Source organism: Protopterus annectens, chromosome 14.part0, assembly GCF_019279795.1.
Source record: "Protopterus annectens isolate FY-2018-M chromosome 14.part0, PAN1.0, whole genome shotgun sequence".
Lineage (NCBI taxonomy): Eukaryota > Metazoa > Chordata > Ceratodontiformes > Protopteridae > Protopterus > Protopterus annectens.
In genome coordinates this window covers 1,000,707,664-1,000,730,927 of record NC_056748.1, presented here as the reverse complement: position 1 = coordinate 1,000,730,927, position 23,264 = coordinate 1,000,707,664, and the positions used below count along the sequence as shown (strand labels likewise).

The 23,264-nt window shown below is 39.3% G+C and overlaps 1 protein-coding gene across 3 annotated transcripts in view; it reads left to right on the top strand.

Moving 5' to 3' along the window:
* BNIP3 (BCL2 interacting protein 3) overlaps nt 1-23,264 on the top strand; it is a 317,078-nt gene that overhangs the window by 22,631 nt on the left and 271,183 nt on the right. For 2 of the 3 annotated variants that reach the window (XM_044056808.1, XM_044056807.1), the window contains exons 2-3: nt 1,410-1,416; nt 17,696-17,873. In XM_044056808.1, coding sequence (XP_043912743.1) covers nt 1,410-1,416; nt 17,696-17,873 — 185 coding nt within the window. The remainder of the gene's footprint in view (nt 1-1,409; nt 1,417-17,695; nt 17,874-23,264) is intronic. The other variant, XM_044056809.1, reaches the window with a different exon arrangement.

The following is a 23,264-nucleotide window of genomic DNA, read 5'->3' as shown; positions in this document are numbered from 1 at the left end:
TCCCTAGGCCTTTTAGAAGGAGTTGAAGTCGGGGGTAGGCACAGAAACCCCCTTGGGGAGGTTTCAGGGCCATTAAAGCATTAAACAGGCCCTGAGTAAATTCTTGCCATTCTGAGGTCCCTGGAACGTACAGAAGAATATTTAGTCTTCTGGGTTTTTTTTCTTGGAAAAGAAGTCAGCCCTAACAAGCACTGGAGTTTCCAAACCCTGATGGTATTCAGTAAGTATGCCTGGAATCTCTTCTCTGAGCAGAGTCTGCAGATTCCATCTAGAGCCCTCCAAGATAATCAACCATGGTTCCCCTTTGTCCAGAGCAGGCTCCTCCAGAGCATCAGAGGACGTGTGAAAAGACAGCTCCATGCCGGCCTCCGGGGTTGTGGCAGAGAAATCCAAAGTTGACACTGGATGGCCTACAGAGCTATCGCCTTCTTCTAGAGAGACGTCCAGTGAAGGCTTGACAGACAGAGTCAGGATGAGATTTCTTGGCTACCTTCTTGCTTAATGGGAGTACCATGGGGTTAATTGATTCCGCCATGCTACCCTGGGCTAATTGCCTCTGATTCTTGAGATAGATGACTAGGGAAGACAACTGGCTTCTAAGAGTCTTTGACACAAACGCCTTACAAGTACTACGCAAAGTATGGTCTTGGGAAGCACCCAAACAAGAGATGCTGTTCATGGTGATCCTTATGGGGAATCTACCTCTGAAACTGACATTTTCCCTTCTTGGATGACATGAACTAGAAGTAACCAAAGGAAAACAAGACCAACAGTAAAAAGACCCAAACAGGGCACTTATCTGATGGCTAGGTATTCAGCACACCAAAGGGCAATTCAGACCTATTTCATCAATACTGGAGTTTGGACTTGCGGCAAAGATGTTCTGGGTAACTGCTTCCATACATCACCTTTATACCCTACGTCCTGTACGGGGAGCATATGTGTGGCATACGGTGCATGCAGGAGCCAAAGGCTTTGCTTTACTTGCCAGGCGTTGGGCTGGCCTTGACAGGGGAGATTCCCTAAGGTTAAGAATACTGTTACATAGATAAAGAAGGACATCTACTGTTTTCTACCCCAAAAGGGAGTTGTAACAGTGATCTTTGGAGAAACCTTCTTAATCTTTAGAAGAACCCATTTTTTTCAGAGGAAAGTGTACAGGAATATTCCTATCCATTGGGGATGTAAATGCATCTGTCTTCCAGGCCTATGTGTAAGGAGTCCTGGAACAGATTGTCTTCAACTATCTGTTGTGACTGTAGGCAAATGGGTTTGCATGAGGTGTTCCCCACAAATGGGGATGATCCTCAGTGAGGGTCTGTCCTCGTCTAGTTCAGTTTTTCTGCAATAATGTTTTGATTAGATGGCATATTGGTAGCCTGGAGGGACAGATTATGCTGAGTCTGTAGTTGCAAGGTTATCATGGCTAATCTGCAAAGGGAGTAGAACCTAGTTTCCCCCCTTTTTATATACCACATCACTATGGTGGTATCTGTAATTACTAGCAGAGGGCCTGGAGTCAAAAGATGGTTTAGAGATTTGAGAGTAATTAGAACCGTCTTTTCTTTGACATTTATTTGCTTTTAAAATAAAGGAGCACGACGTTGCGAGTCCACAGTACTATTTTAATATTAAAAATAATAAACCAAAGTTAAGCGCTTTCATCAACTAGTATGACTTCTTGTTCTGAAGAAGTCATACTAGTTGATGAAAGCGCTTAGCAACTTTGGTTTATTATTTTTAATATTAAAATAGTACTGTGGACTCGCAACGTTGTGCTCCTTCATTTTATCTGGTTTTCTTTTGGAGCACTTGTAGCACCATTTCTTTGGAATTTATTTGCTTTTAATTTGTCCTTCTTGCTCCAAAGGCCCAGGAGTTTCACATCCTTGGGTTTTGCTCCCCAAGCAAAGTCTAATGCATTTGTGGTTACAAACTGAGTGTTGGCTGGAAGGGAAAAGGGAGACCTGGGTTGAGGGACAACTGATTCACCCACCAGAGTAACCCCCTTTTTCACAACCCCAACATTGGAATCTGAAATTAAAGGGGTTGTTGGTGTTGGGTCCAAAGTGATTTGAATTCTGACCAAGGGAATCATAAGCATATTAGAGGCCATGAAACCTATAATTATGAGATAATCCCTGCAGATGCCAAAGTCTGGTTGAAAGTATCAGAAACTGCTCTTCATAACATTCCATTTTGTCCTGAGGATGAAAAGCCATCATGAGGGATGTGTACAGTAGACATCCCAGAACCACCATCCTGTGAGAGGAAATGAGGGAGACAATCCTATGAAAGAAAATGAGAGAGAATTTTTCTATGTTCACCCATAGCCCGCTTTAGGCACTAGTGAACTCTGCTATGGCTGAGGACCCCCCCAACCACGGCAAGTTATCTTACCTTGATATTTTGTAATATGTCTGTCAAATCAACAAAAGCTAGTACAGCATTCTTGTGTACTTAAACCGTGCAGGTAGTAATAACTCTTCTTTGTATCTCCTTTAAAATTCAAAGGTATCTCTAGTTATAGTTATAGTAACAGTGTTTTGCCTAGTAACAGGCTTCACAATTCTATTAAATATTTTACGACTGACATAGTGGCCCTGGTTTAGTTAAATCTTGCTGGTGGACAGTCTGTTCACTAAACCTAACAGCATAGCCAGCTTTAAATGTCTGTAATACCCCTGGCTGTAAGGCGGTCCTTAATCATCCTTGACTGTGTGGGGGCTGCACAAAAGCTGCTGCTGGTTGGGGAAAATGTGTTGAAAAAAAGTATTAATTTTCTGATTACCCTGGGTTTTAAGAAGAGCAGGTGCTTCCAGTCATCAGAGATGGCTTTCTCTTTCAGGGAGTTTAATAAATATTGGCAGAACACCAGACACCACAACTCTCAACTTTTGATCAAGAATTCTGCGCAAAGCCAGAAATAACAGCAGAATAAAGGCTTGAAAGCAGGAACATGTTTTAAATATTACTGTAATTCACTTACAAAGTTAATACTCCATCAACATGCACTTTTGGACAATAAGAAGTATGAAACTCTAATCTGTAGATTTACTGACTATATAATCCTGAATTATTTACCAGTAAATCAAACTTTTTACAAGGGGCAAAGCAAAATTATGAGGCAAAATCGGGGACAGTCTGTGAAATCAAGGACAATGACAGGTATGCATTAATTCTCAATGAGGTAAATAAAAGTGACTTACCCTGCTGTTATTTGACTACTAAACAACAGTCACTGATCCGGTATGGCAGTACCAGTGTTGCACAATGTATTGCTGTTTGCTGACATCAGTGCAAAACTAGTATTGCTGTAGTATGTGCTTGTTTGTGTGTGTGTAAAAAATCACTATTTTTTATCTGTTCACACATCCAATAATGCCAGGAATCTTACAGTACTCTCTTGGGTTATAGTAAAAATGCAGTTAACAGATAATTATATTTCAAAAGTAAAGCATAAAATATATTGCAAAATATTCAGACACTTGGATCTTCTAGGATTCTGGAGACCACCACTCACAAGATTTTATAAATGGATTTTAAAGTAGACTTAATGGTGGCTTCTGCTCTCAACTACACCCATTCTAAAACCAGCCCTGCTAAGATGTGTGTGTGTACAGAAAGCTGCTGTAAGTGATGGGGGTTTAGGGATTGTGTGGTGATTACTACTTTAATTTTCATTTCAGTCAAACCTTAGAGGAGTTGCACAAGAGGTCATTATCGCTTTTGTTTGGGCTGGGACAGTGTGGTCATTATTTAGTTTTACTTTTCTCATAGACCTCAGAAGTGTACAAAGAAGGTTACCATACCTTTTTGTGGGGACAGTATACTGTCTAGGAGCAACAAAGAGGAATGCATTACTGTAGTTGTTATTTTTTCACTTCCTCACAATCACACATCAGGTGGTTGCCTTTGTGGGGTGGGGTGAAAAGCAGAAGGCATGCTATGTATATGTGATGGTGGCCATTTGAATCTCTGCTTTCTTCCCAGTCTAATACCAGAGGGATGCAAAGACAGTGAATGTCTTTTTTTTTTTTTTTTTTTTTTTTTCTTTCTTTTTTTTGGGGGTGGAGGGTGGGAAGCAGGCAGTAGTCCAAGATAGGATCTGTGTATCTTCAAAACAATTGGCTTGTTTATTGCAAATCACTATTTTGTCACCTTGCCTTGCACAACTTGAGTTTTCCTTAGGAAAAAAAAATAAAACTCTTCGTACTTGTTTAAGCCACCAGTAAAGTTTGGGAAATGCTACAGAATGCATCCCAGAGCATCTATAACCATTTGGCTTCTCGGGTCTGTGGCGTAATTGAGTTATTTTCTAAATGGTTATTACTGTACTTGGTCAGAAAAGGTGTATTGAAAGTATGTAAGGAAAACTTTCTTTCCTTAATCATAACTCATGTTCAGGCCACCATTGAATGAAAAGGTTCTGTTTAAAAAAAAAAAATAAAATGTACTTTAGAGCATATATAAAGGTACAGCTTCTTAAAAATCTAGGGTTAAGGCACAATCTGAGAAAAGGAAGAAAAAAGCAATGTATATAGTGTGGGGAAGCCCAAGATATGGGGAAACGGAGGGGGGCAGTGGGGGACATACCTCTCAACCCCATAACGTAAGAAATCTGGACAAAGTCAAAAATAAGGGGGCGGGTGCAATGGCCCAGAAATAGGGACAGATTTTAAATATTGCTCTTATAAACTTAGAAAGTTGATAGAATGGCAGGTTTTGTGTTGGCATGCATTTACTGATGGCTGTGAACTCTGAAACTGAAATATCTGCCATTATTTAGTGACTTCAGTCCTCAGTGATTTGCCAGAAAAACATAAATTGTATGAGAAGCAGCCAAATATATGAGGCAAAACTTTGGACAGTTGAGAGGTATACTTGAAGGTGTGTGTGTGTGTGTGTGTGTGTGTGTGTGTGTGTGTGTGTGTGTGTGTGTGTGTGTGTGTGTGTGTGTGTTTGGGGGATGAAAGAGTAGGCAGTGCCTATGGCACTATTTCACCTAAGTCCATCCCTGTACATAGAGTTGTAATGTATTATTGCTGCAACTAAATGCCAATATCTGTGAATAATTTCTTTATGAGATGGGCCCACACAGCGTAGTACACAGGCTTGTCATAATGTTTTATAGCTGCAAGTCAGTCTGTGTGCATACTACTCCTAAAAGTTTGCAGGCTGAACTAAAGGGTTGGTTAGGGGGGGCAGTGACAGGGTAATACTTAGACTTGAAGTGCCCGGGGTGAGCCCAACTAGACATACCCCCCCCCCCAAAAAAAAAGCTAATACCAACCTTGTGTTCACCTGAAAACCAGTGCTGAGAAAAAAGTTTTTATAATGAAGCTTGAGATTTTTTGACATGTTGTAAAACAAACTGTAAAGCCAGTCATCTAAATGTGGAGAAGGGTGAATGCCCTGCAACCTTCAGTGAGTATTAAAGGATTCAGGCATTTTGTAAACATTCTTGTAGCTGATGACAAACCGAAGGGCAAAGTAGAAAACTGTGAATGTAAACCAGACACAGAAAAAATGTAAAACGTGTCTGAAATCTTTGAGAGCAGGAGTGTGGTGATAAGCATCGTCTGTACTAGAAAACAGAGGTGGAGTAAGAGGTAGCAGAGACTGTAGAGAGATCATTTTAAACTTTGGGATTTTGATGAGAAGGTTTAGAAAGGAAAGGCAGGGAGAGGTCTCTAGGATCCATCTTTCTTTGGCACCAGAAAGATTCTTGAATATTTATTTTTTCATTTTAGATTGGTGGGAACAGTTTCTATAATTCTGTGAGACAGCATCTGTTCTATAATATGACAGAACAGGGAGGCTTGATTGAATGGATGCATAGATGGAGAGGAATCCCTTAAAAAGGAGGAATTAACTCCCACTGCCAGTTGTAAGATTCTCAGAAAAGCAATTTGCTTGCCTGTGCCTTGCTGAGAATGCATATTCCTTTTCCTGAAAACGGAAGTAGAACTGGAAGAAAAGTTTCTTGAATGCAGTTTGCTTGCCTATGCTTTGCTGAAAACATATTCATTTTCCTGAAAAAGGAACTAGAACTGGAAAAAAAAATTTCTATTATTTGTCAAGGAGGTTAAAAAAATATAGATAATTTCCCTGAATTAACTTTCCCTTTCATCAGAGGAAGGACCAGATAACACCTCGTTGTCCAGGACAGCATTCAGCATCTCTGCTTTGACGTGCTCTGGTAAATTCTGAGAATGCAACAAAGCAAGTCGTATCATCGACCTAGTGGCAGCTGCTCTAGAAACAGCACCGGCGGTGTCATAAGAACATTTTAGAGAATGTTTGGCTACCTGAGACACTGAGAATAGTAATGAATTCAGAGATGCCTTAGGCCCTGAAAAAAGGGAGGTCAGCAATTAACTTTCTCATATTATCAGAGGAAGACAGCAAAAAAATTAAGACATCTAAGCCTGATAATTCACTGTTCTGAAGAATAAGGGGGAGAAGTAAAACTTTCTTGAATGAACAAAAAGGAACTGAAAAAAATGTCCAGAACTATGTAAAAACAAATTTAATATGCCACAGCTTTCAAGATAACTTTCTCCAAGCTTTCAACAACAGCAATATACATTCATCCTTTTATACATCACAAGTAAAAACTTAATCAAACACAGCCATAATAAATAAGTTAATTAATATTGAAATGAACCTAATTACTTTAATTATACAGAAATGTCATTACATACAAAGAGATTTCTACTTTAGAACAGGTTTAATACTCACTGTTTCATTAAGTCCTGGGTATGCATCTGCATGAAAATAATTGATCCGCTTGTACTCTATACTCTCTGTATTCAGTGTAATGTCACCCCCCCAGATTTCTATTTACCATTTTAATAACTTTAAATTTAAAACTATGTGAATCTTGTGTACTTATGACTTTCTTCCCAAACCCATCAAAGGTTTTTCCCAGCTTTTCAGAAGGAATAGGGCTAACTGGCATATGTTCGAAGATGATTTTGACAGTTGAAATTGCTACAGGATAACCTGGGTTTAGAAAAAAAAAGAATTTATGGGACTTGGGCACCAGTTATAATTCATCAGACTTTCTAGGAGCAGATGGCTGGCTGACAGGCAAATTGCTGACTGCAATGAAAGCATCCTCAAGGCTGGCAACACGAGCAACAGCTGCAGGATGTGGAATATCTACCTGTAACAAGTCATAATATGTTTGCTGGGATTCTGTTATTTCTTTTTGTTCCCACTGAAACAAATCCTTCATTCTGCAATTAGTATCAGAAAAAGGCAACTTTTTGGGAAGGGAATCTGAAGAATAACTTCAGTCACAGAAACACAAAGTCTAAATCCTCTTCCTCAGACTGGGAATCAGAATCTAGGAGAAAGAGAGAGAGGAAAAATCTTTTCCTTTTGAAATGAGGGGGAAGACTCTGCCTGTAAAGAATGAAAGGCTTTAAATAATCCTTTAGCAAAACCCTACTAATCCTCCTTATCTATGTTAAGGGAAGTTTGAATGTCTAATTTTGTTTCCTTTTTCCTGGGAGACTTCCCACACAAAAAATAGCAGCTTGATGGATGACCACTTACAGCTTATGGAAGGAGCATCACCCAGTCCCTTCCCTGATGCCAGTAAGAATGGTTGTCCCTTAGCTGAAAATGACAGCTAAACAACCACACAGAACATTCCTGCCTCCCAGTGGCTTTCCAAGGAGCAGCACCAGAGGGACCAACAGAAAGTGTTGAGCCACATATTTTTATTTATTTATTTTTATTTTATTTTATTTAAAATTTGTTTACCGGGAAAGTCCGACTTGGAACAAAGCCAGTTTTCAGCGGAGGCCCAGGGAGAAACGCTCCATGTGCATATCTTTGTAACATGGGAAGAAACCAGAGTACCCAGAGAAAACACACACAAACGCAGGGAGGACATGCAGACTCTGCACAGAAGGCACTCCAGCCAAGAATTGAACCAGGGAACCTCTTGCTGTGAGGTGACAATGCTACCGCTGCACCACTGTGCTGTCTGGGTGGCCATTGTGGAGTCACCCATCAGCAGCTGAAGTGAAGGGGAACATGGAGACAAGACTAACACTCCATTTAACTTTTCTTGTGGCTCTGGAGATAATCAAGTTACTGTAACCCAGGTTCGTATCCTTGTTGCAAAAGGTGTCTGAAAAGCAGTTAGTGGAGCTTTGAATAGTCTGTCTTAACTTTTGACAGAAGAGTTAAATTCTGAGGTTAATGTCTTAGTGCCGACTGTCAAACGTACTAGCCACAGTCCATAACACTTTTAACAGAAAAGTAGTACTTTTCCTTACAAAAATGATAAATTTTAAGGAGATCTCCACAGGGACCAAGGACCATCTGTCTGCTGTAAAAGGTATCTGCCAAGCAGCTAGCATATCTCCTGACTAAGAAGGTAAACTTTTTAGTGACAGCCATCAAACACAACAGACCCTGTCCCTGAAAACGCTTTTTGACAGATTTTCCACCTTTTGCTAGAGACAGCATCTCGGAAGAAGTTAATAAGGGAGCTAATGAAGCCATTGATATATGGACAAGAGTACTGACTGTGTGAGTAATAATAACAAAGCCAGTATTACTAATTTTTTATCACCAATTCGAGGAAGCAGCAGGGCAAAGAACAAAGCATCAACAGGTGGTGGAAGAGGTCATGGCAGAGGAAATAATTGTTTTTAAAAAGAGACAGTAGTGATAATATCAAAATTGTGTGTCCTCTTTTTAATTTTAGGAACTTTAAACTTTCTAACCACATCTGAATGTTTTAAGTAAAGGGCTGAAATTTATTTCTGCACAAAGAGCAAACTTAGTTGAAGTTTTAATTGCTAAGTTTTTTGCATGCAAACTTAATTTAAAATTTGCATAAATGATTTTTGTAATATTAAAACTGATAGACGTGTTTAAAAAGAAAAGTACTTCTAATCCACAGTTGATTCCTACCTTAGATGTTTTTGTAAACACCTGTGAAATAACATATTTGTTTATTATTTGATGGAAAATCTGATTATAAATGGTTTAGTATGTCTCAGGAAGAAAAGAAAGCTCTTTTTAATGTTTGCAATAATAAGCAAATATTTATTATTTTTATTTATTTTATTTTATTTTACATTTGTTGACCGGGATAGTCCGACTGGATGCATGTCCATTTTCAGCGGAGGCCCAGGGAAAAAAGCTCCAAGGGTAAGCAGATACAGCATTACATAATACCAGCATTACATATTACAAGCAGACTATTTACAGTGATTACATAAGTAAGCAAGTTAAACAAGTTCCACAGGTTAGAGTTAATCCCGAGCGTAAATCAGGATTAAATTAAATTACACAGTAAGCTGGTTAACATATTTTTACACATTCTAGAGTGAGTTAGCCAGGCTTGATACATTGACATAGCCAGTTAAGTGCCAAATGTTGAGTCTAGTTTTAAATTGACCTAAGGTAGAAAGTAAGGTAATATCAGCTGGAAGACAGTTCCAGGGTCTACTTACAGAGTTTACAAAGAGAGAGTCACCGGCTGTGTTATTAATTTTACTAGTCTGAATTAGTAGTTTGTTAGAGGATCGAAGCGGTCTAGGATTGTTATAGGGGGTGATAATATTTTTAAGTGCAAGAGTATTGAAAGCAGTATTATGAAAGGAGATAAAGGTACAGGAATTGTAGTCATGAATGAAGATAAATATGTTGCTAAACTGAATGAGCATTTAGCAAATGTTTCTTGTTACAATTTTTTTTAATGAATATGAATTATTAATAAATTTTAGGAGGACTGATTATTGTTTATTGGATCTGTTACAACAGGATTTTCTTGATTCTGATGAATACAAATTTATGTTGGTTAAATATCCTAGTACTGGTAAAAATGTTTGGTAACCCAGCCACTGGGGGTGCACAAGCCAGTGCATTTCTTTGTGCCGGTCCCAAGCCTGGATAAATGGGGAGGGTTGCGTCCGGAAGGGTATCCGGCGTAAAACTTGGCCAAATGATTCATGCGGACACCAGTAAATATTTACATACTGGATCAGTCGAGGCCCGGGTTAACGACGACCGCCACCAGTACTGTTAGCCAACAGGGTGCTGGTGGAAATTGGGCTACTGTTGGCCGAAAGAGGAGAAGAGGTGGAAGGCATGGCCGAAGGCAGGAAGGGAGGAGAAAGGCTAGGACTGTGGTAGTAAGAGTCAGAACTTTGAATGTTGGCAGTATGACTGGTATAGGGAGAGAGCTATCCGATATGATGGACAGAAGGAAGGTTGGTATATTGTGTGTGCAAGAGACCATATGGAAGGGGAGTAAGGCTAGGTGTATCGGAGGTGGGTTCAAATTGTTTTATCATGGTGTGGATGGGAGGAGAAATGGTGTAGGAGTTATCCTGAAGGAACAGTATGCTAAGAGTGTTTTGGAGGTAAAAAGAATGTCGGATAGAGTGATGTTTATGAAGCTGGAAATTGATGGTGTAATGATGAATGTTGTTAGTGCATATGCTCCACAAGTTGGGTGTGCAATGGACGAGAAAGAAAAATTTTGGAATGAGTTGGATGAAGTGGTGATGACTGTACCCAAGGGTGAGAGTGTGGTGATTGGAGCAGATTTCAGTGGGCATGTTGGTGAAGGGAACAGAGGGGATGAGGAAGTGATGGGTAGGTATGGTGTTTAAAGGAATGCAAAGGATGGACATGGCTGTGGTGAATATGTATTTTAACAAGAGGGAGGAGCATAGGGTGACATACAAGAGTGGAGGAAGATGCACACAGGTGGATTATATCTTATGTAGGAGGGCCAGTTTGAAGGAGATTAGAGACTGTAAAGTGGTGACCGGGGAAAGTGTAGTTAGGCAGCATAGGATGGTGGTTTGTAAGATGACATTGGTGATCAAGAAGAGGAGGAGGAGTGTGAGAGCAGCACCAAGGATCAAATGTGGAAATTGAAAAAGAGTAATTGTGAGGTGGACTTCAGGGAAGAATTAAGACAGGCACTGGGTGGCAGTGAAGAATTACCAAATAGCTGGGTAGCTACAGCAGAGCTAGTAAGGGAGATGGCTAGAAAGGTGCTTGGTATGACATCTGGACAGAGGAAGGACGACAAGGAGACATGGTGGTGGAATGAGGAAGTACAGGACAGTATACAGAGAAAGAGGTTGGCAAAGAAGAAGTGGGATTGTCGGAGAGATGAAGAAAGTAGACAGGAATATAAGGAGATAAGGTGCATGGCAAAGAGAGAGGTGGAGATGAGGTGCATGGCAAAGAGAGAGGTGGCAAAGGCTAAGGATAAGGCATATGAAGAGTTGTATGAAAGGTTGGACACTAAGGAGGGAGAAAAGGACCTGTACCGATTGGCTAGACAGAGGGACTGAGCTAGTAAAGGTGATAAAGGATAATAAGGGAAACATACTTACAAGCGAGGAGAGTGTGTTGAGCAGATGGAAAGAGTACTTTGAAGAGTTGATGAATGAAGAGAATGAGAGGGAGAGAAGGTTAGATGATGTGGGGATAGTGAATCATGAAGTGCAATGGATTAGCAAGGAGGAAGTAAGGATAGCTATGAAGAGGATGAAGAATGGAAAGGCTGTTGGTCCAGATGACATACCTGTGGAAGCATGGAGGTGTTTAGGTGAAATGGCAGTGGAGTTTTTAACCAGATTGTTTAATGAAATTTTGGAAAGTGATAGGATGCCTGAGGAATGGCGAAAAAGTGTTTTGGTACTGATTTTTAAGAATAAGGGTGATGTGCAGAGCTGTAGTAACTACAGAGGGATTAAATTGATCAGTCACAGCATGAAGTTATGGGAAAGAGTAGCAGAAGCTAGGTTAAGAAGGGACATGATGATTAATGATCAGTATGATTTCATGCCGGGAAAGAGCACTACAGATGCAATGTTTTCTCTGAGACTGTTGATGGAGAAGTACAGTGAAGGTCAGAAGGAGTTGCATTGTGTTTTTGTAGACTTAGAGAAAGCATATGACAGGGTGCCTATAGAGGAGTTGTGGTATTGTATGAGGAAGTCGGGAGTGTCAGAGAAGTATGTAAGAGTGGTACAGGATATGTACGAGGGTAGTGTGACAGCGGTGAGGTCTGCGGTGGGAGTGACAGATGCGTTTAAGGTGGAGGTGAGATTACATCAAGGATCAGCTCTGAGCCCTTTCTTATTTGCAATGGTGATGGGCAGGTTGACAGACAAGATCAGACAGGAGTCCCCATGGACTATGATGTTTGGAGATGTCATTGTGATCTGTAGTGAGAGTGGGGAACAGGTGGAGGAGACCCTGGAGAGATGGAGATATGCTCTAGAGAGAAGAGGAATGAAGGTCAGCAGGACTAAGACAGAATATATGTGTGTGAATGAGAGAGAGGATAGAGGAATGGTGAGGATGCAAGGAGTAGAGGTGGCAAAGTTGGATGAGTTTAAATACTTGGGATCAATAGTTCAGAGTAATGTTGAGTGTGGAAGAGAGGTGAAGAAGAGAGTACAGGCAGGATGGAGTGGGTGGAGAAGAGTGTCATGAGTGATTTGTGACAGACGCGTACCAGTAAGAGTGAAAGGGAAGGTCTACAAGAGTGTAGTGAGACCAGCTATGTTTTATGGGTTGGAGACAGTGGCATTGACAAAAAGGCAGGAGATTGAGCTGGATGTGGCAGAGTTAAAGATGTTAAGATTTGCACTGGGTGTGACGAGGGTGGACAGCATTAGGAATAAGCATATTAGTGGGTCAGCCCAGGGTGGAAGGTTTGGAGACAAAGCCAGAGAGGCAAGATTATGTTGGTTTGGACATGTCCTGAGGAGGGATGCTGAGTATATTGGGAAAAAGATGCTAATGATGAAGCTACCAGGTAAGAGGAAAAGAGGAAGGCCTAAGATAAGGTTTATGGATGTGGTGAGAGAGGACATGCAGGTGTTTGGTATGACAGTGCAAAATGCAGAGGACAGGAAGAAATGGAAACAGATGATCCGCTGTGGCTACCCCTAACGGGAACCGCCGAAAGAAGATAATGATTGGTAAAATGTTTGGTATTCCCAAATTACATAAAAATGAGAATGGCCTTCCCTTTTGACCAATAGTATCGTCTCATAGGACCAAAACTGAAATATATATATATATATATATATATATATCAGAATATTTAGGTTTGATCTTTAATCCTGTTGCACAGAGTACAGATTTTTTTATTAAATATTCCTGGGTTTTCCTGAATGAATTATATTTGCATCAGTTTTCAGGAAACAAGAGTTTTTTTGGTAACGTTAGCTATAGAATCCTTGTACAGTATACTAGCAAAGGTATTAATTTTTTTATAAGACATTATTTTAGTATATATACTGAATTTGATCATATTAAAATCAGTACTATATTACTTAGCTGGTGGGAAAAGGAGATTTTGTTTAAGATTGATGGTTATCGAAAGACTTCCTTGTCCAAACAATTTATCGACTATATATTTTTTGTATGGCAGGGTACACTGGAAGATTGAGATATATTTATTCGGAATCTAAAGGAAAGTATTGATGTCCTTAGTTTCACCATTGGATGTATGGGAAAGGTCATACCTTTTCTAGATCTTGAAGTAACCTTAGGTCAGAAACATTTTTGTATTCATTTTACAGTTTATAGAAAAAAGACATTTACCAGTGACTGTATCAGTTCAGCCATCAAGAAAAAGGATGAAACCATTGTATTAGCTAAATATAGTTTGCTTTGTTAAGATTTTAGGAAATTTGAGTTTATTGAACTTGAGCAAATTAATACATTTATAGGCAATGTTAATTATTGGAAGTAAGAGAATTGAAATGGCAGCTTTTTTTGGCTGTCAGAGTTGTTTTTCCAGGTATTAATGAAAATCTTAATATTAATTTTGTGCTAACCTGGTTTCAGTAAGCAGGAGGTGATGTCAGAATTATTTAATAGTTTAATTAAATTTGTAGTTGATGTACATATTTAAGTGTGTGATTTCAAATGGGAAGTGTTTCTGATGAAGTTCTGTGATTAAAGAATGTTGTTGTTTGTCTTTTCGACTTTTCCCGGTTAGGGGTCTCCACAGCGGAAATACGGGCCACTAATGATTGGCAGTAGATTTTTATGGTGCCGAGTTGCCAGCCAGAAAGCGCTAAAAATATTGGCGGACTGTTTTGGCTTCCTTTGGTTTTTAAGTGGTTTTGTTGTTTTATTGTTTTGCTGAATCCTCTGTGAGGTTTTTAGTTTTAAAGTATATGTTTTCCAGAAAAATTGCTATCAGAAATATTTTTTAACTTGTATGAGGTTCTGTGTTAAAAATGATAAAAATTAATGTTTCATATTGTAGTGAAATGGATGGAGGCTTTAGACTAATTAACCCTATTGTATACTTGTCGTCTTTGCATTAACATAAAATTTTAAGAAAGTTTCATGGTACAGAAAATTGTTATTGGTAAGATTTTATGGGAAAAATATAAATAATATAACGAATGTTGATAAAAGGCTTTTAAAGGGAAAAGGAAGCCAACACTGTGTTCCATTATGCATTCAGGGTACAGAAAATTGTTATTGGTAAGATTTTATGGGAAAAATATAAATAATATAACGAATGTTGGTAAAAGGCTTTTAAAGGGAAAAGGAAACCAACACTGTGTTCCATTATGCAGGAACACATTTCTAAAATATTACTATGGAAACTTAAATAGGAGGTCTAGCAACAGAAAACTGTAGAATCTAAAGATCATTGATTTTTTTTCATTATGATAGACTATAATGAAAATTAGATGTCGCTGTACAAGTTATGATACAAGAAAGAAGGAAGAGATTTCAACCAACAAATTTTTTTGCAGGTAGACAGCAAATATTGGAGGTGTGATGGTAACTGGAAATATATTTTCAGTGAGTGTAACAAGTTGGCAGACTTTAAGGATTCCCTGCAGACTGCTTGGTCAGAGATACTGGGTGAGCAAATTGGTATAACTGAGGAAATTATTTTTTTGAGCTACAATACAGAATCAAAATTGCCTAGACATAGTAAGGCCTTACTGAGTTTAATTATGGTGGCTGCCAGAAAAGCAATTAGTGGAAATCAAAGTCTAAGCCAACTGTACTAGAAGTAGGGAGTGTAGTAACAGAGATAAAACAACTAGAATTGGGATCTTTAGAAAAAGGTAGGAGCAAATTAAATAGGAAAAAAATAGTAATTGTGGGAACAATACGTACAGGGGAGGAACAAGGTTTAAAAGAAGGAAAGATTTGAATGAGCTGTGTAGTGTTTGACTGACAAAACCTGGATAAGAAGGCAGGATTTGAATGAGCTATGTAGTGTTTGACTGACAATGACTGGATAGATAAGTGATGTAGAAGGTTTGCAACTACAGTTGTGTCAACGTGGCTTGTAATGTATAATGTTTGCAAATGGAATTGTATCGAGATGGTTTGTTTTCATTTATATAAATGTAAGATGTTTCGTGTTTACATTTTTCTGGGGGGGGTTTTTTGTTTTTTTTAAGTTTTTTATGGAGGCTTATGCTGGGAAAACTTTCAGTTAAAGTGCAGAAGAGGTATAAAGTTTTAGCAGAATGGATATGTAGCATATGTAGCATGAAAGAAACACTTGAACATGTCTTATTGTCCTGTCCTAGAATACAGATGTATTAAAATACAATTCTCATGCAGTATAATATTCAATTGTTGCACGTCCTATCACTTAAATTGTTAATGTTTGGCTGTTATGAATGTCAAATGAGAATGTATAGAGAGAAATATGACCATTTGATAAGGACTGCTTGGATGCTTTGGCTATTCTAATGTGATGAAGTATTATTTTGTTTACTCATATTGGGAAAACTGAAATATATGTGGCAAAAAGGATTGGGAAGTTTGTACACTAAATATTTTGCATTTTTTTCTTGTCTTACTGTTTTTCATTGTCTGTTGTGTATTATATTTTTGGTGTACATACTGAAGTATTGTTGATTTTATGTTAATAAAGTATCCCTTCTCTTTTCAGTAAGCGCTGTGGAATTTTTTTTTTTAATCCACCTGGGCTACCACCAGCTCTGACAGATGGGAAGTCATTTTAACAACTCTGCTGAAGGACTTGCCATACTCTTCAGTGAGAGCTGTGGAATCTTTTATATCCACCTGAACTACCCCCAGTTCAGACAGGCGGGACCTCTTTATGCTATATTGCAGTGTCAGTACTAGAAAATTAATCCATTGCCTTTTGTAGGACTAGAATAAATACTCTTCTGATCTTTCACCTTCAAACCTGTTGAGCCAATCAATGTCAAGGTCATCCTTTATTGTTGTTCAAACCCTACCACAACGTACATAGCTGAACGAAATTATTTCTCCAAACTTGATGTGCGAACATAAACACAACACGATTACACATAAAAAAAAAGACAGCAATAACATATATAGCCAAAAAAACATATAAATACAACTATATTAAAATTATCAATTTTCAAAAATATGAAGTGAGTATATATATATATATATATATATATATATATATATATATATATATATATATATATATATATATATGTGTGTGTGTATATATATATATATGTGTGTGTGTGTGTGTGTGTGTGTGTGTATAATATATATATATATATATATATATATATATATATATATATATATGTATGTGTATATATATATATATATATATATGTACGTATGTGTATATATAGATATATATATATATATATTTTTTTTTTTACCCCCCCAAAAGATTCACAGTCACAGTAAACCAACACAGCAGGTCTAGAAAGACAAGCTGGCAAATATTTTTTCTACTTTAAGATAAGGAGGGAAAGTAAGGATAAGTCAGGGTCTTTAATCTAGCTAGTTAAAAATTTTGCAAGAGTGAGGCAATATCTTAGGACATTCACATTCTCCTAGATCTTAACTCATAAAAGGCACAGATATACAAGCCTAATACAGAAACAGCAGACATCTCTCTAGGTAACCAAATCAACAGATGTATCCAGGTGTTCGAAAGTCAGAATGCTAAAATTTGCTTGGTTCTGAGCCAAGTATGGATTCTTCAGGAGTACATGATATTGCACAGGATGAGGTATGTTATCCTGAAATTCGCAATACTGCCAGATCTGAGTAGAAATGGCAACATTACTGAAATCCAGACACTGGCATTAAATATTCCAGATATGGAAGATTTCTAAAGAGAAAAGAAGAAAAAATTATTGATACCGTGACTGTACATAGTTAAAAACTATACTTGTGATGTTTTCTTTGTTCTGTCTAATAACAACTTTACTTGTTTAGTTTAGTGTGGGTGTATTATTTTTGATCTATTTAAGTATGTGGTAATGTATGTACTGTAAATTAAGTGTAATGTTTTAGTTGTATAGGAAAATGGTTAGCATTTAAGGAAGTTACAGCTAGAAGGGCAAGCGAGTCATGACTAGAGAGAGGCTAAGTGACAGTTGCTAGTAATGTTTTGAACAGTAGGTACTTATTGAGTATGTCTTTTTATCTGACACTAACAATGTTTATTTTTCAATCTATTATACAGATATATTGTTAACTATTGCTTACTCAGTTTCCCTAAATATTTGTTTGCAGGTATTGTGTATGTTAGGAAAGGAAAAGCTAGATTGCTGAAGAAAAGAATACCTTGATACTGCATTTGACACACATTTGCTGAATGCTTACCCTGTCTAAATAGTATCTAAAAAGCTTGGCTGTTTGCACCATGTGAACACTTTTCTTTTCTGAACAGGATCATGGGTTGAGCTGCACTTCAGCAGTAATGGCAATGGTGGAGCAGCACTGAATGGAGGACAAGAGCAGGTTCCAGCTTCCATTTCAATTTACAATGGAGACATGGAGAAAATACTTCTCGATGCACAGCATGAATCTGGCAGGAGCAGCTCTAGGGGAAGTTCACACAGTAGCAGGTAACTGATTTGCAGATGATTTAAACTTCATTCTTGTTAAAACTGCATTACTTTAAGGAATTGATAGAATAGAACACAAAAAGAGCATTTTTGTAGGGCAGATGTCGTGAAATAGACAGCCAGATTAGAAGATTAGAATTTAAGAAAAATCTACTTTTATTGCTTAGATATACAGTCAGTCTAGTGTAATTGTTCATTAGCTGACACATAAAAACAACTTGGATTAAATACACCTATCAACATTTTATTTTCAAGGACTACATTTATCCTTTTCCCTAAAAATGACCCTCTCTGTGCTGCATAAGCAGTGAACTGCTTATTTGGGAGGTTGCACATGTGCATAAATGCTTTTGCGCCCCCCCCCCCTCCCTCCCCAAGGGCAGCATAGGTGGTGCTTGCAAGCCTGCTGTGACAGAGGTCAGTTAGGGCATACTACCAAACAGCAGTGTTATGCTACACCACATTCTTCATCTCCTCATCAGCACTGGACATTGGTTGGGTAACACTTGGGGGGAGACTAAGGCATGTGTGGTAGACTTGGTCATTGAGAAGAGGAACTGATGGCAGCTAATGATCAGTTGACAGGAGATGGGGAGGTAACTGCTTATGTCAGAGTACTCCTGAAAGCAACCTTCCCTTTCCAGATTAATAAAAATGCTGCAGAAGGTACATAGAAAACATATACACACATGCTGTCGTAGCCTTAATAAAGGGAAAACAATGCTTCTGTTGTGAATGATTGTTCAAATTGCAAATGCTTGATCACAGCTGATCAAGAAGTCTGTCTAAACTAAACAAAATGGATAGAAGTGTTTTTGCAGGAGGGATTTCCTCCTACACCCTCTTGTTGGAAGGAGGTAAGACCTCACATGGAAAACAGTGGGGAAAGGGGATACTCTAAAATACACTATGATCTTCTACAAACATTATTCCCCCAGTGTCTAGACAAATGCAGTGTGATCTGAGAGAGAGTGCAGCTGACCAGTTGTGCTCAGCCATTTAGAATACAAACAGCTAGGTATCACCCACAGATAAGGAAACAAAGCAAAACCGTCTGTTTACATAACTGTACTCAAGTAGCTAACAGAAGTATAAGATCCCATACTGCAAAGAAGATCTTGACATTTCTGTCATCAGTAAACCTGAAGTCTGAATCTGCCCCCTTTTTCTTGCCTGATGTAACTTAGAAATTTGAGGCAACAAGCAAGAGACAGAGTAGTTGCATGATCAGGGGAGGGGGGCAGGAGATTTGTGTGTGCCGTCATGTCAAGTGAAAGTTCAGGTAATGTTTTATGTGGCCTACCACCTGACCAAGATTATAACTTAAGAGGACTGGTTCATAGCCTTTCTTGTTAGCTGGGTCATCTTCATTTGTGAAAAAAATACTGCCTGGGAGCCATAGGCATCAGTGTTGTAAGATAAAGCCATTTTCTGCTCCTTCCATAGGACTGGAGGAGAGAAGAATGCCAGTAGTCGTGCTTCACTTTGTTCAGCAACTGAATCCACAAGGATTTTTTTTTTTTTTTTGATCCTCCACAGCAGGTGCCCAAAATCAACCACTCGATTATTTATTATAGAGGTTATGTGCCAAGGACATATTAACAATGGTGCAGTGCAAGGAACCTGTCTGTTCTTTGACCAGAATTGATGATGTCACTCTTAATTTTGTTGCTTGTTATGGGCATTGCAGACTTGTGATTCCACTGATGTATTGTCGCGCATGGAAATTGAAGATAGTCCACAAAATAGCTGGCACCATAGGAAATTACTAAAAGTAGAGAACCTACTTGTGCTTATAGCGTGCTGCTGTATGCAGCCTGTTATCAATAAATACGTGGAGTGTAACACTGTTCTTGGGCAACGTTTTGGTCTCATATTTATGGGTTACTCACAGCAAGAGGCTCCCTAGTATGTTGCTTGGCTCAAGTGCCTTCTCTGTGGAGTCTGCATCTTTCCAATGTCCACATGGGTTTTCTTCAGAGTGTTTTGTTTTTCTCGCATCTCCCTAACAACATCATAGAATGAAAGCAGCCTTTCAGTTTGCCCCAGGATTCTTTGCATTAAATGATAGAGTACTTCTGTTCTGTGATAAGCTAGTGTCCTCTACAGAACAGGCTTCGAAACCTTGCACCAGCATTGTTATGATCCTTTTAAAGATAAAGTGGGTTATTAGAAGATGGATACATGCATGTGTCAGAAAAAAGACTATGACTTGTATTAATACAAGTTCATATGTTGTCAGTAAAGCGGTTTTAACTGTAGTGATATTTTCTAAAAGATGTATTCCTTGTGAAAAATTAGTAAATGTTCACACTGCACCAAAGTTTTAATCATGCACTTAAGAGATTTTAACTGTGGAGTTAGTACAGAGCCAGATATCTTAGGACACTGTGGCTATAACCACAAAAAAATTTGGCTTAGTGCACTGCATCCAAACTAATAACCAAAATCCCACCACTGCCCTGGAAAGGAGTTCAGAACACCAACACCTGACATGGCACCAGATACAGAAAGATGTTTTTAAATATTTATTCAGTATAAAAACAATAAAATATAAGTATAAATATTCTTTTTATGCCTATTAAATATTTTTATAAACTCCTCTTTTGGCGTCTGCTACTGTGACTGGTATTGATGTTCTAAACTCCGTTTACAGTGCACTGGTGCCATTTTGGTTCCATTGTGGATTTACACTGTTAAGTACTTAAAGTAGGATTATAATAGTAGGATGCTGTAGGTTAATGAAAATGATTATCCAGTGTTGCCACAGACAGACACTGGAGATGAATAGTTTGCATTTAATTTAGCTTGATCCATTAATTGCTCCAGAGCACTGTCCTCGTGAGTTGCAGTATCAGCTAGTGATTGTGAGCATACCTTTTCCAAAACTAAATTCTAATTTGTGTGTTGCCATGCAGTCTTCTAAAGCTCAATTACTTTTGGGTCTGACGTGTTCGGATCTGGAAGAGTCTCGATCCAAAGCTTTGGCATTGAGGCTCTTGGGGAGGGTTCAGCCACAAATCTGTCAGAGATTTCTCTTCCCCTCAGCTCTAGCTAGTTCTGTACTGGGATCAGCTTTGGGTTTGAGACCCATTGGTTCTGAGGTTTCCCTTGTATCCGAGGACAGGAGGGAGCCATGTAAGCCAGTAGCTTCCTCGGCCTTTGAGGCTTTCCATCAGGTTCTGCTGATGCTGAGGGAAAAGGTGCTGTCTGAACCCCAGCCTGGAACAGATTCTCATCCTTGTGGCAGACAGGGACAGTTAGGCACACATGCTTCCCAGACAACCTGTTATATTATCTCCCATTCTGATTCTGAGCCCTTTTGACATTCCCCCTCTGACAGTTCATGAGAAACAGATGTGTAAATGTAAGAGCTTAGACTCTTCTCCTGAATCTGTTACTGAAGACACTGACTTGAAGGGTGACCATTCCCCAAGATCCCTCTCTGCAGATGTCACATTTGGCAAGATCCTGGAATTGATGAAACAGAGAGGGGGATGGTTCACAGATAATCCTTCTCCTGATGAGTCAGTGTTACTGAAAGCCCTTGGGTTCACCTCAACTTCCTCTTGGGTGGTACCACCCATTGATCCACTCATTGTTTTGATGGCTCAGTGGGCATGGAATGACTCTGATGTACTGGAGCCAATTCCCAAAAAGCCAATAGGATTCTGTCTGCTCCTACAGACCAGAAACATTGAAGCAGGGGTCCTCTGGTAGATGCAGTGGTTGTAGCAGCAGCCATGAAAAAGAAACTGTCCGAAGAGAGTTCTTTGGTCCATCCCTCTAATAGAGAGTCTGGGGCAATTTGGGATATGGAGTTGCACTTCAGTGACATTTGCTTTCAGGGATCTGAATAATATCACTTATGTCACTAGATTTCAAAGAGACTGGACCAAGGACATTTCCAAGTCGCTCTCAGGTGTGCTACCTGTGGATGTCCAGAAGACAGTGGATTCCTAGCTGTCCACCCTGCAATTTTATTTGATGTAGCAATGCTTCTGCTGTCAAATGCAGCTGATGGTGCATCTAGGGCAGCAGGTGTTAGCAGGCTTGGATGCACCTTTGTGACTTTGCCGAAAGCTTCAGGACATCCTTCATCACCGCTCCCTGTGATGGGTCCACTCTGCTCAGACCTAAAGTTAGAGACACTCACCAGGAGTCAGCAGGATGGTAAGGCTCTCTCTGCAGTAGACTTCAGCTTCTCCACACCCCAGAAAGTCTACTCTAGGAATAGTGGAATGAAAAGAGGATGTGGTTCAGGAAGTCAGAGCCCTTATCAGGAGACTCATGGATATAGACCTCATCATGGCAGGGGAGGAGGTTACAGTAATGGGCATTGCCCCAGAGGCAGGGGTGGACCTCATAATTGGGGCTTTCAGAACCATTCTCCAAAAAGCCCTTTCAACATCCCTGAAAGGTTGCCTGACTGCTGCATCCTAGAGGCAGTTGGGGACGCTTACCTTTGCACCTACAAGCCTGACAAAACATAACCACAGATTCATGTGTGTTAAACATAGTCTCCAGATGTTATACTATGCCATTTTCCCTTCCTCCTTTCAGACGAAAAAAGTTCCCAATGTTCCACCCAGTCATTGGGAATTTGGTGCAGCAGAGTTTTCCAAGCTGCTAGAAAGAGTCATTCATCCAGTCCTCGTAGACCATATAGAATCTGAAGTACACTGCTGGTTGTTTGTTTTTACTACTCAAGAAAACAGGGGACCTCAGACCCATTACGGACTGGAGTAATTTGAATCAGTATGTCAAGAAGATAAAATGCCGGATGGTCACACTGTGGACCATTTTGACTGTACTAAGGTAGGACAATTGGATGTGCTTAGTAGACCTCAAGGATGCATACTATTATGGAAAGATAGAAAAAGTGTTCAAGATGGTTCCTCCATTTCCAACTGGGAACCAATCATTATCACTTCAGAGCGTCTGCCCTTTGGTGAACACCCAGGGAGCAGTGGTAGCACACTTGCACCTACTATTGATCCAGGTTTTCCCATGCCTCAATGATTGGCTGCTAGTGACCAGAACTGAGAATCTCATCACACCACCAGGACCTCTTACTACAACTGATGCAGGACCTAGGCAACACAGTCAGTGTCTCCAAGAGCCAGCTTATGCATTTTCAACAGACAGAATTTATGGATGCCACCTGCACACAACCTTACCGATTGCCTGTTTTCCAGTGTCCAAGGTTTTTTCTTCTCATTTCACTGCCACTCAAGTTCTTCACCAATAGTGTCCACCATCGAGGTTGATCCGTTACCTGTTTGGGTCTTGTGACATCAACGATCTTCATAGACCCATTCCCCTTATTTTTCATGAGAGGTCTCCAATGGACTATAACAGTACAATGGTCCCAAAGGGTCTACCCACTCC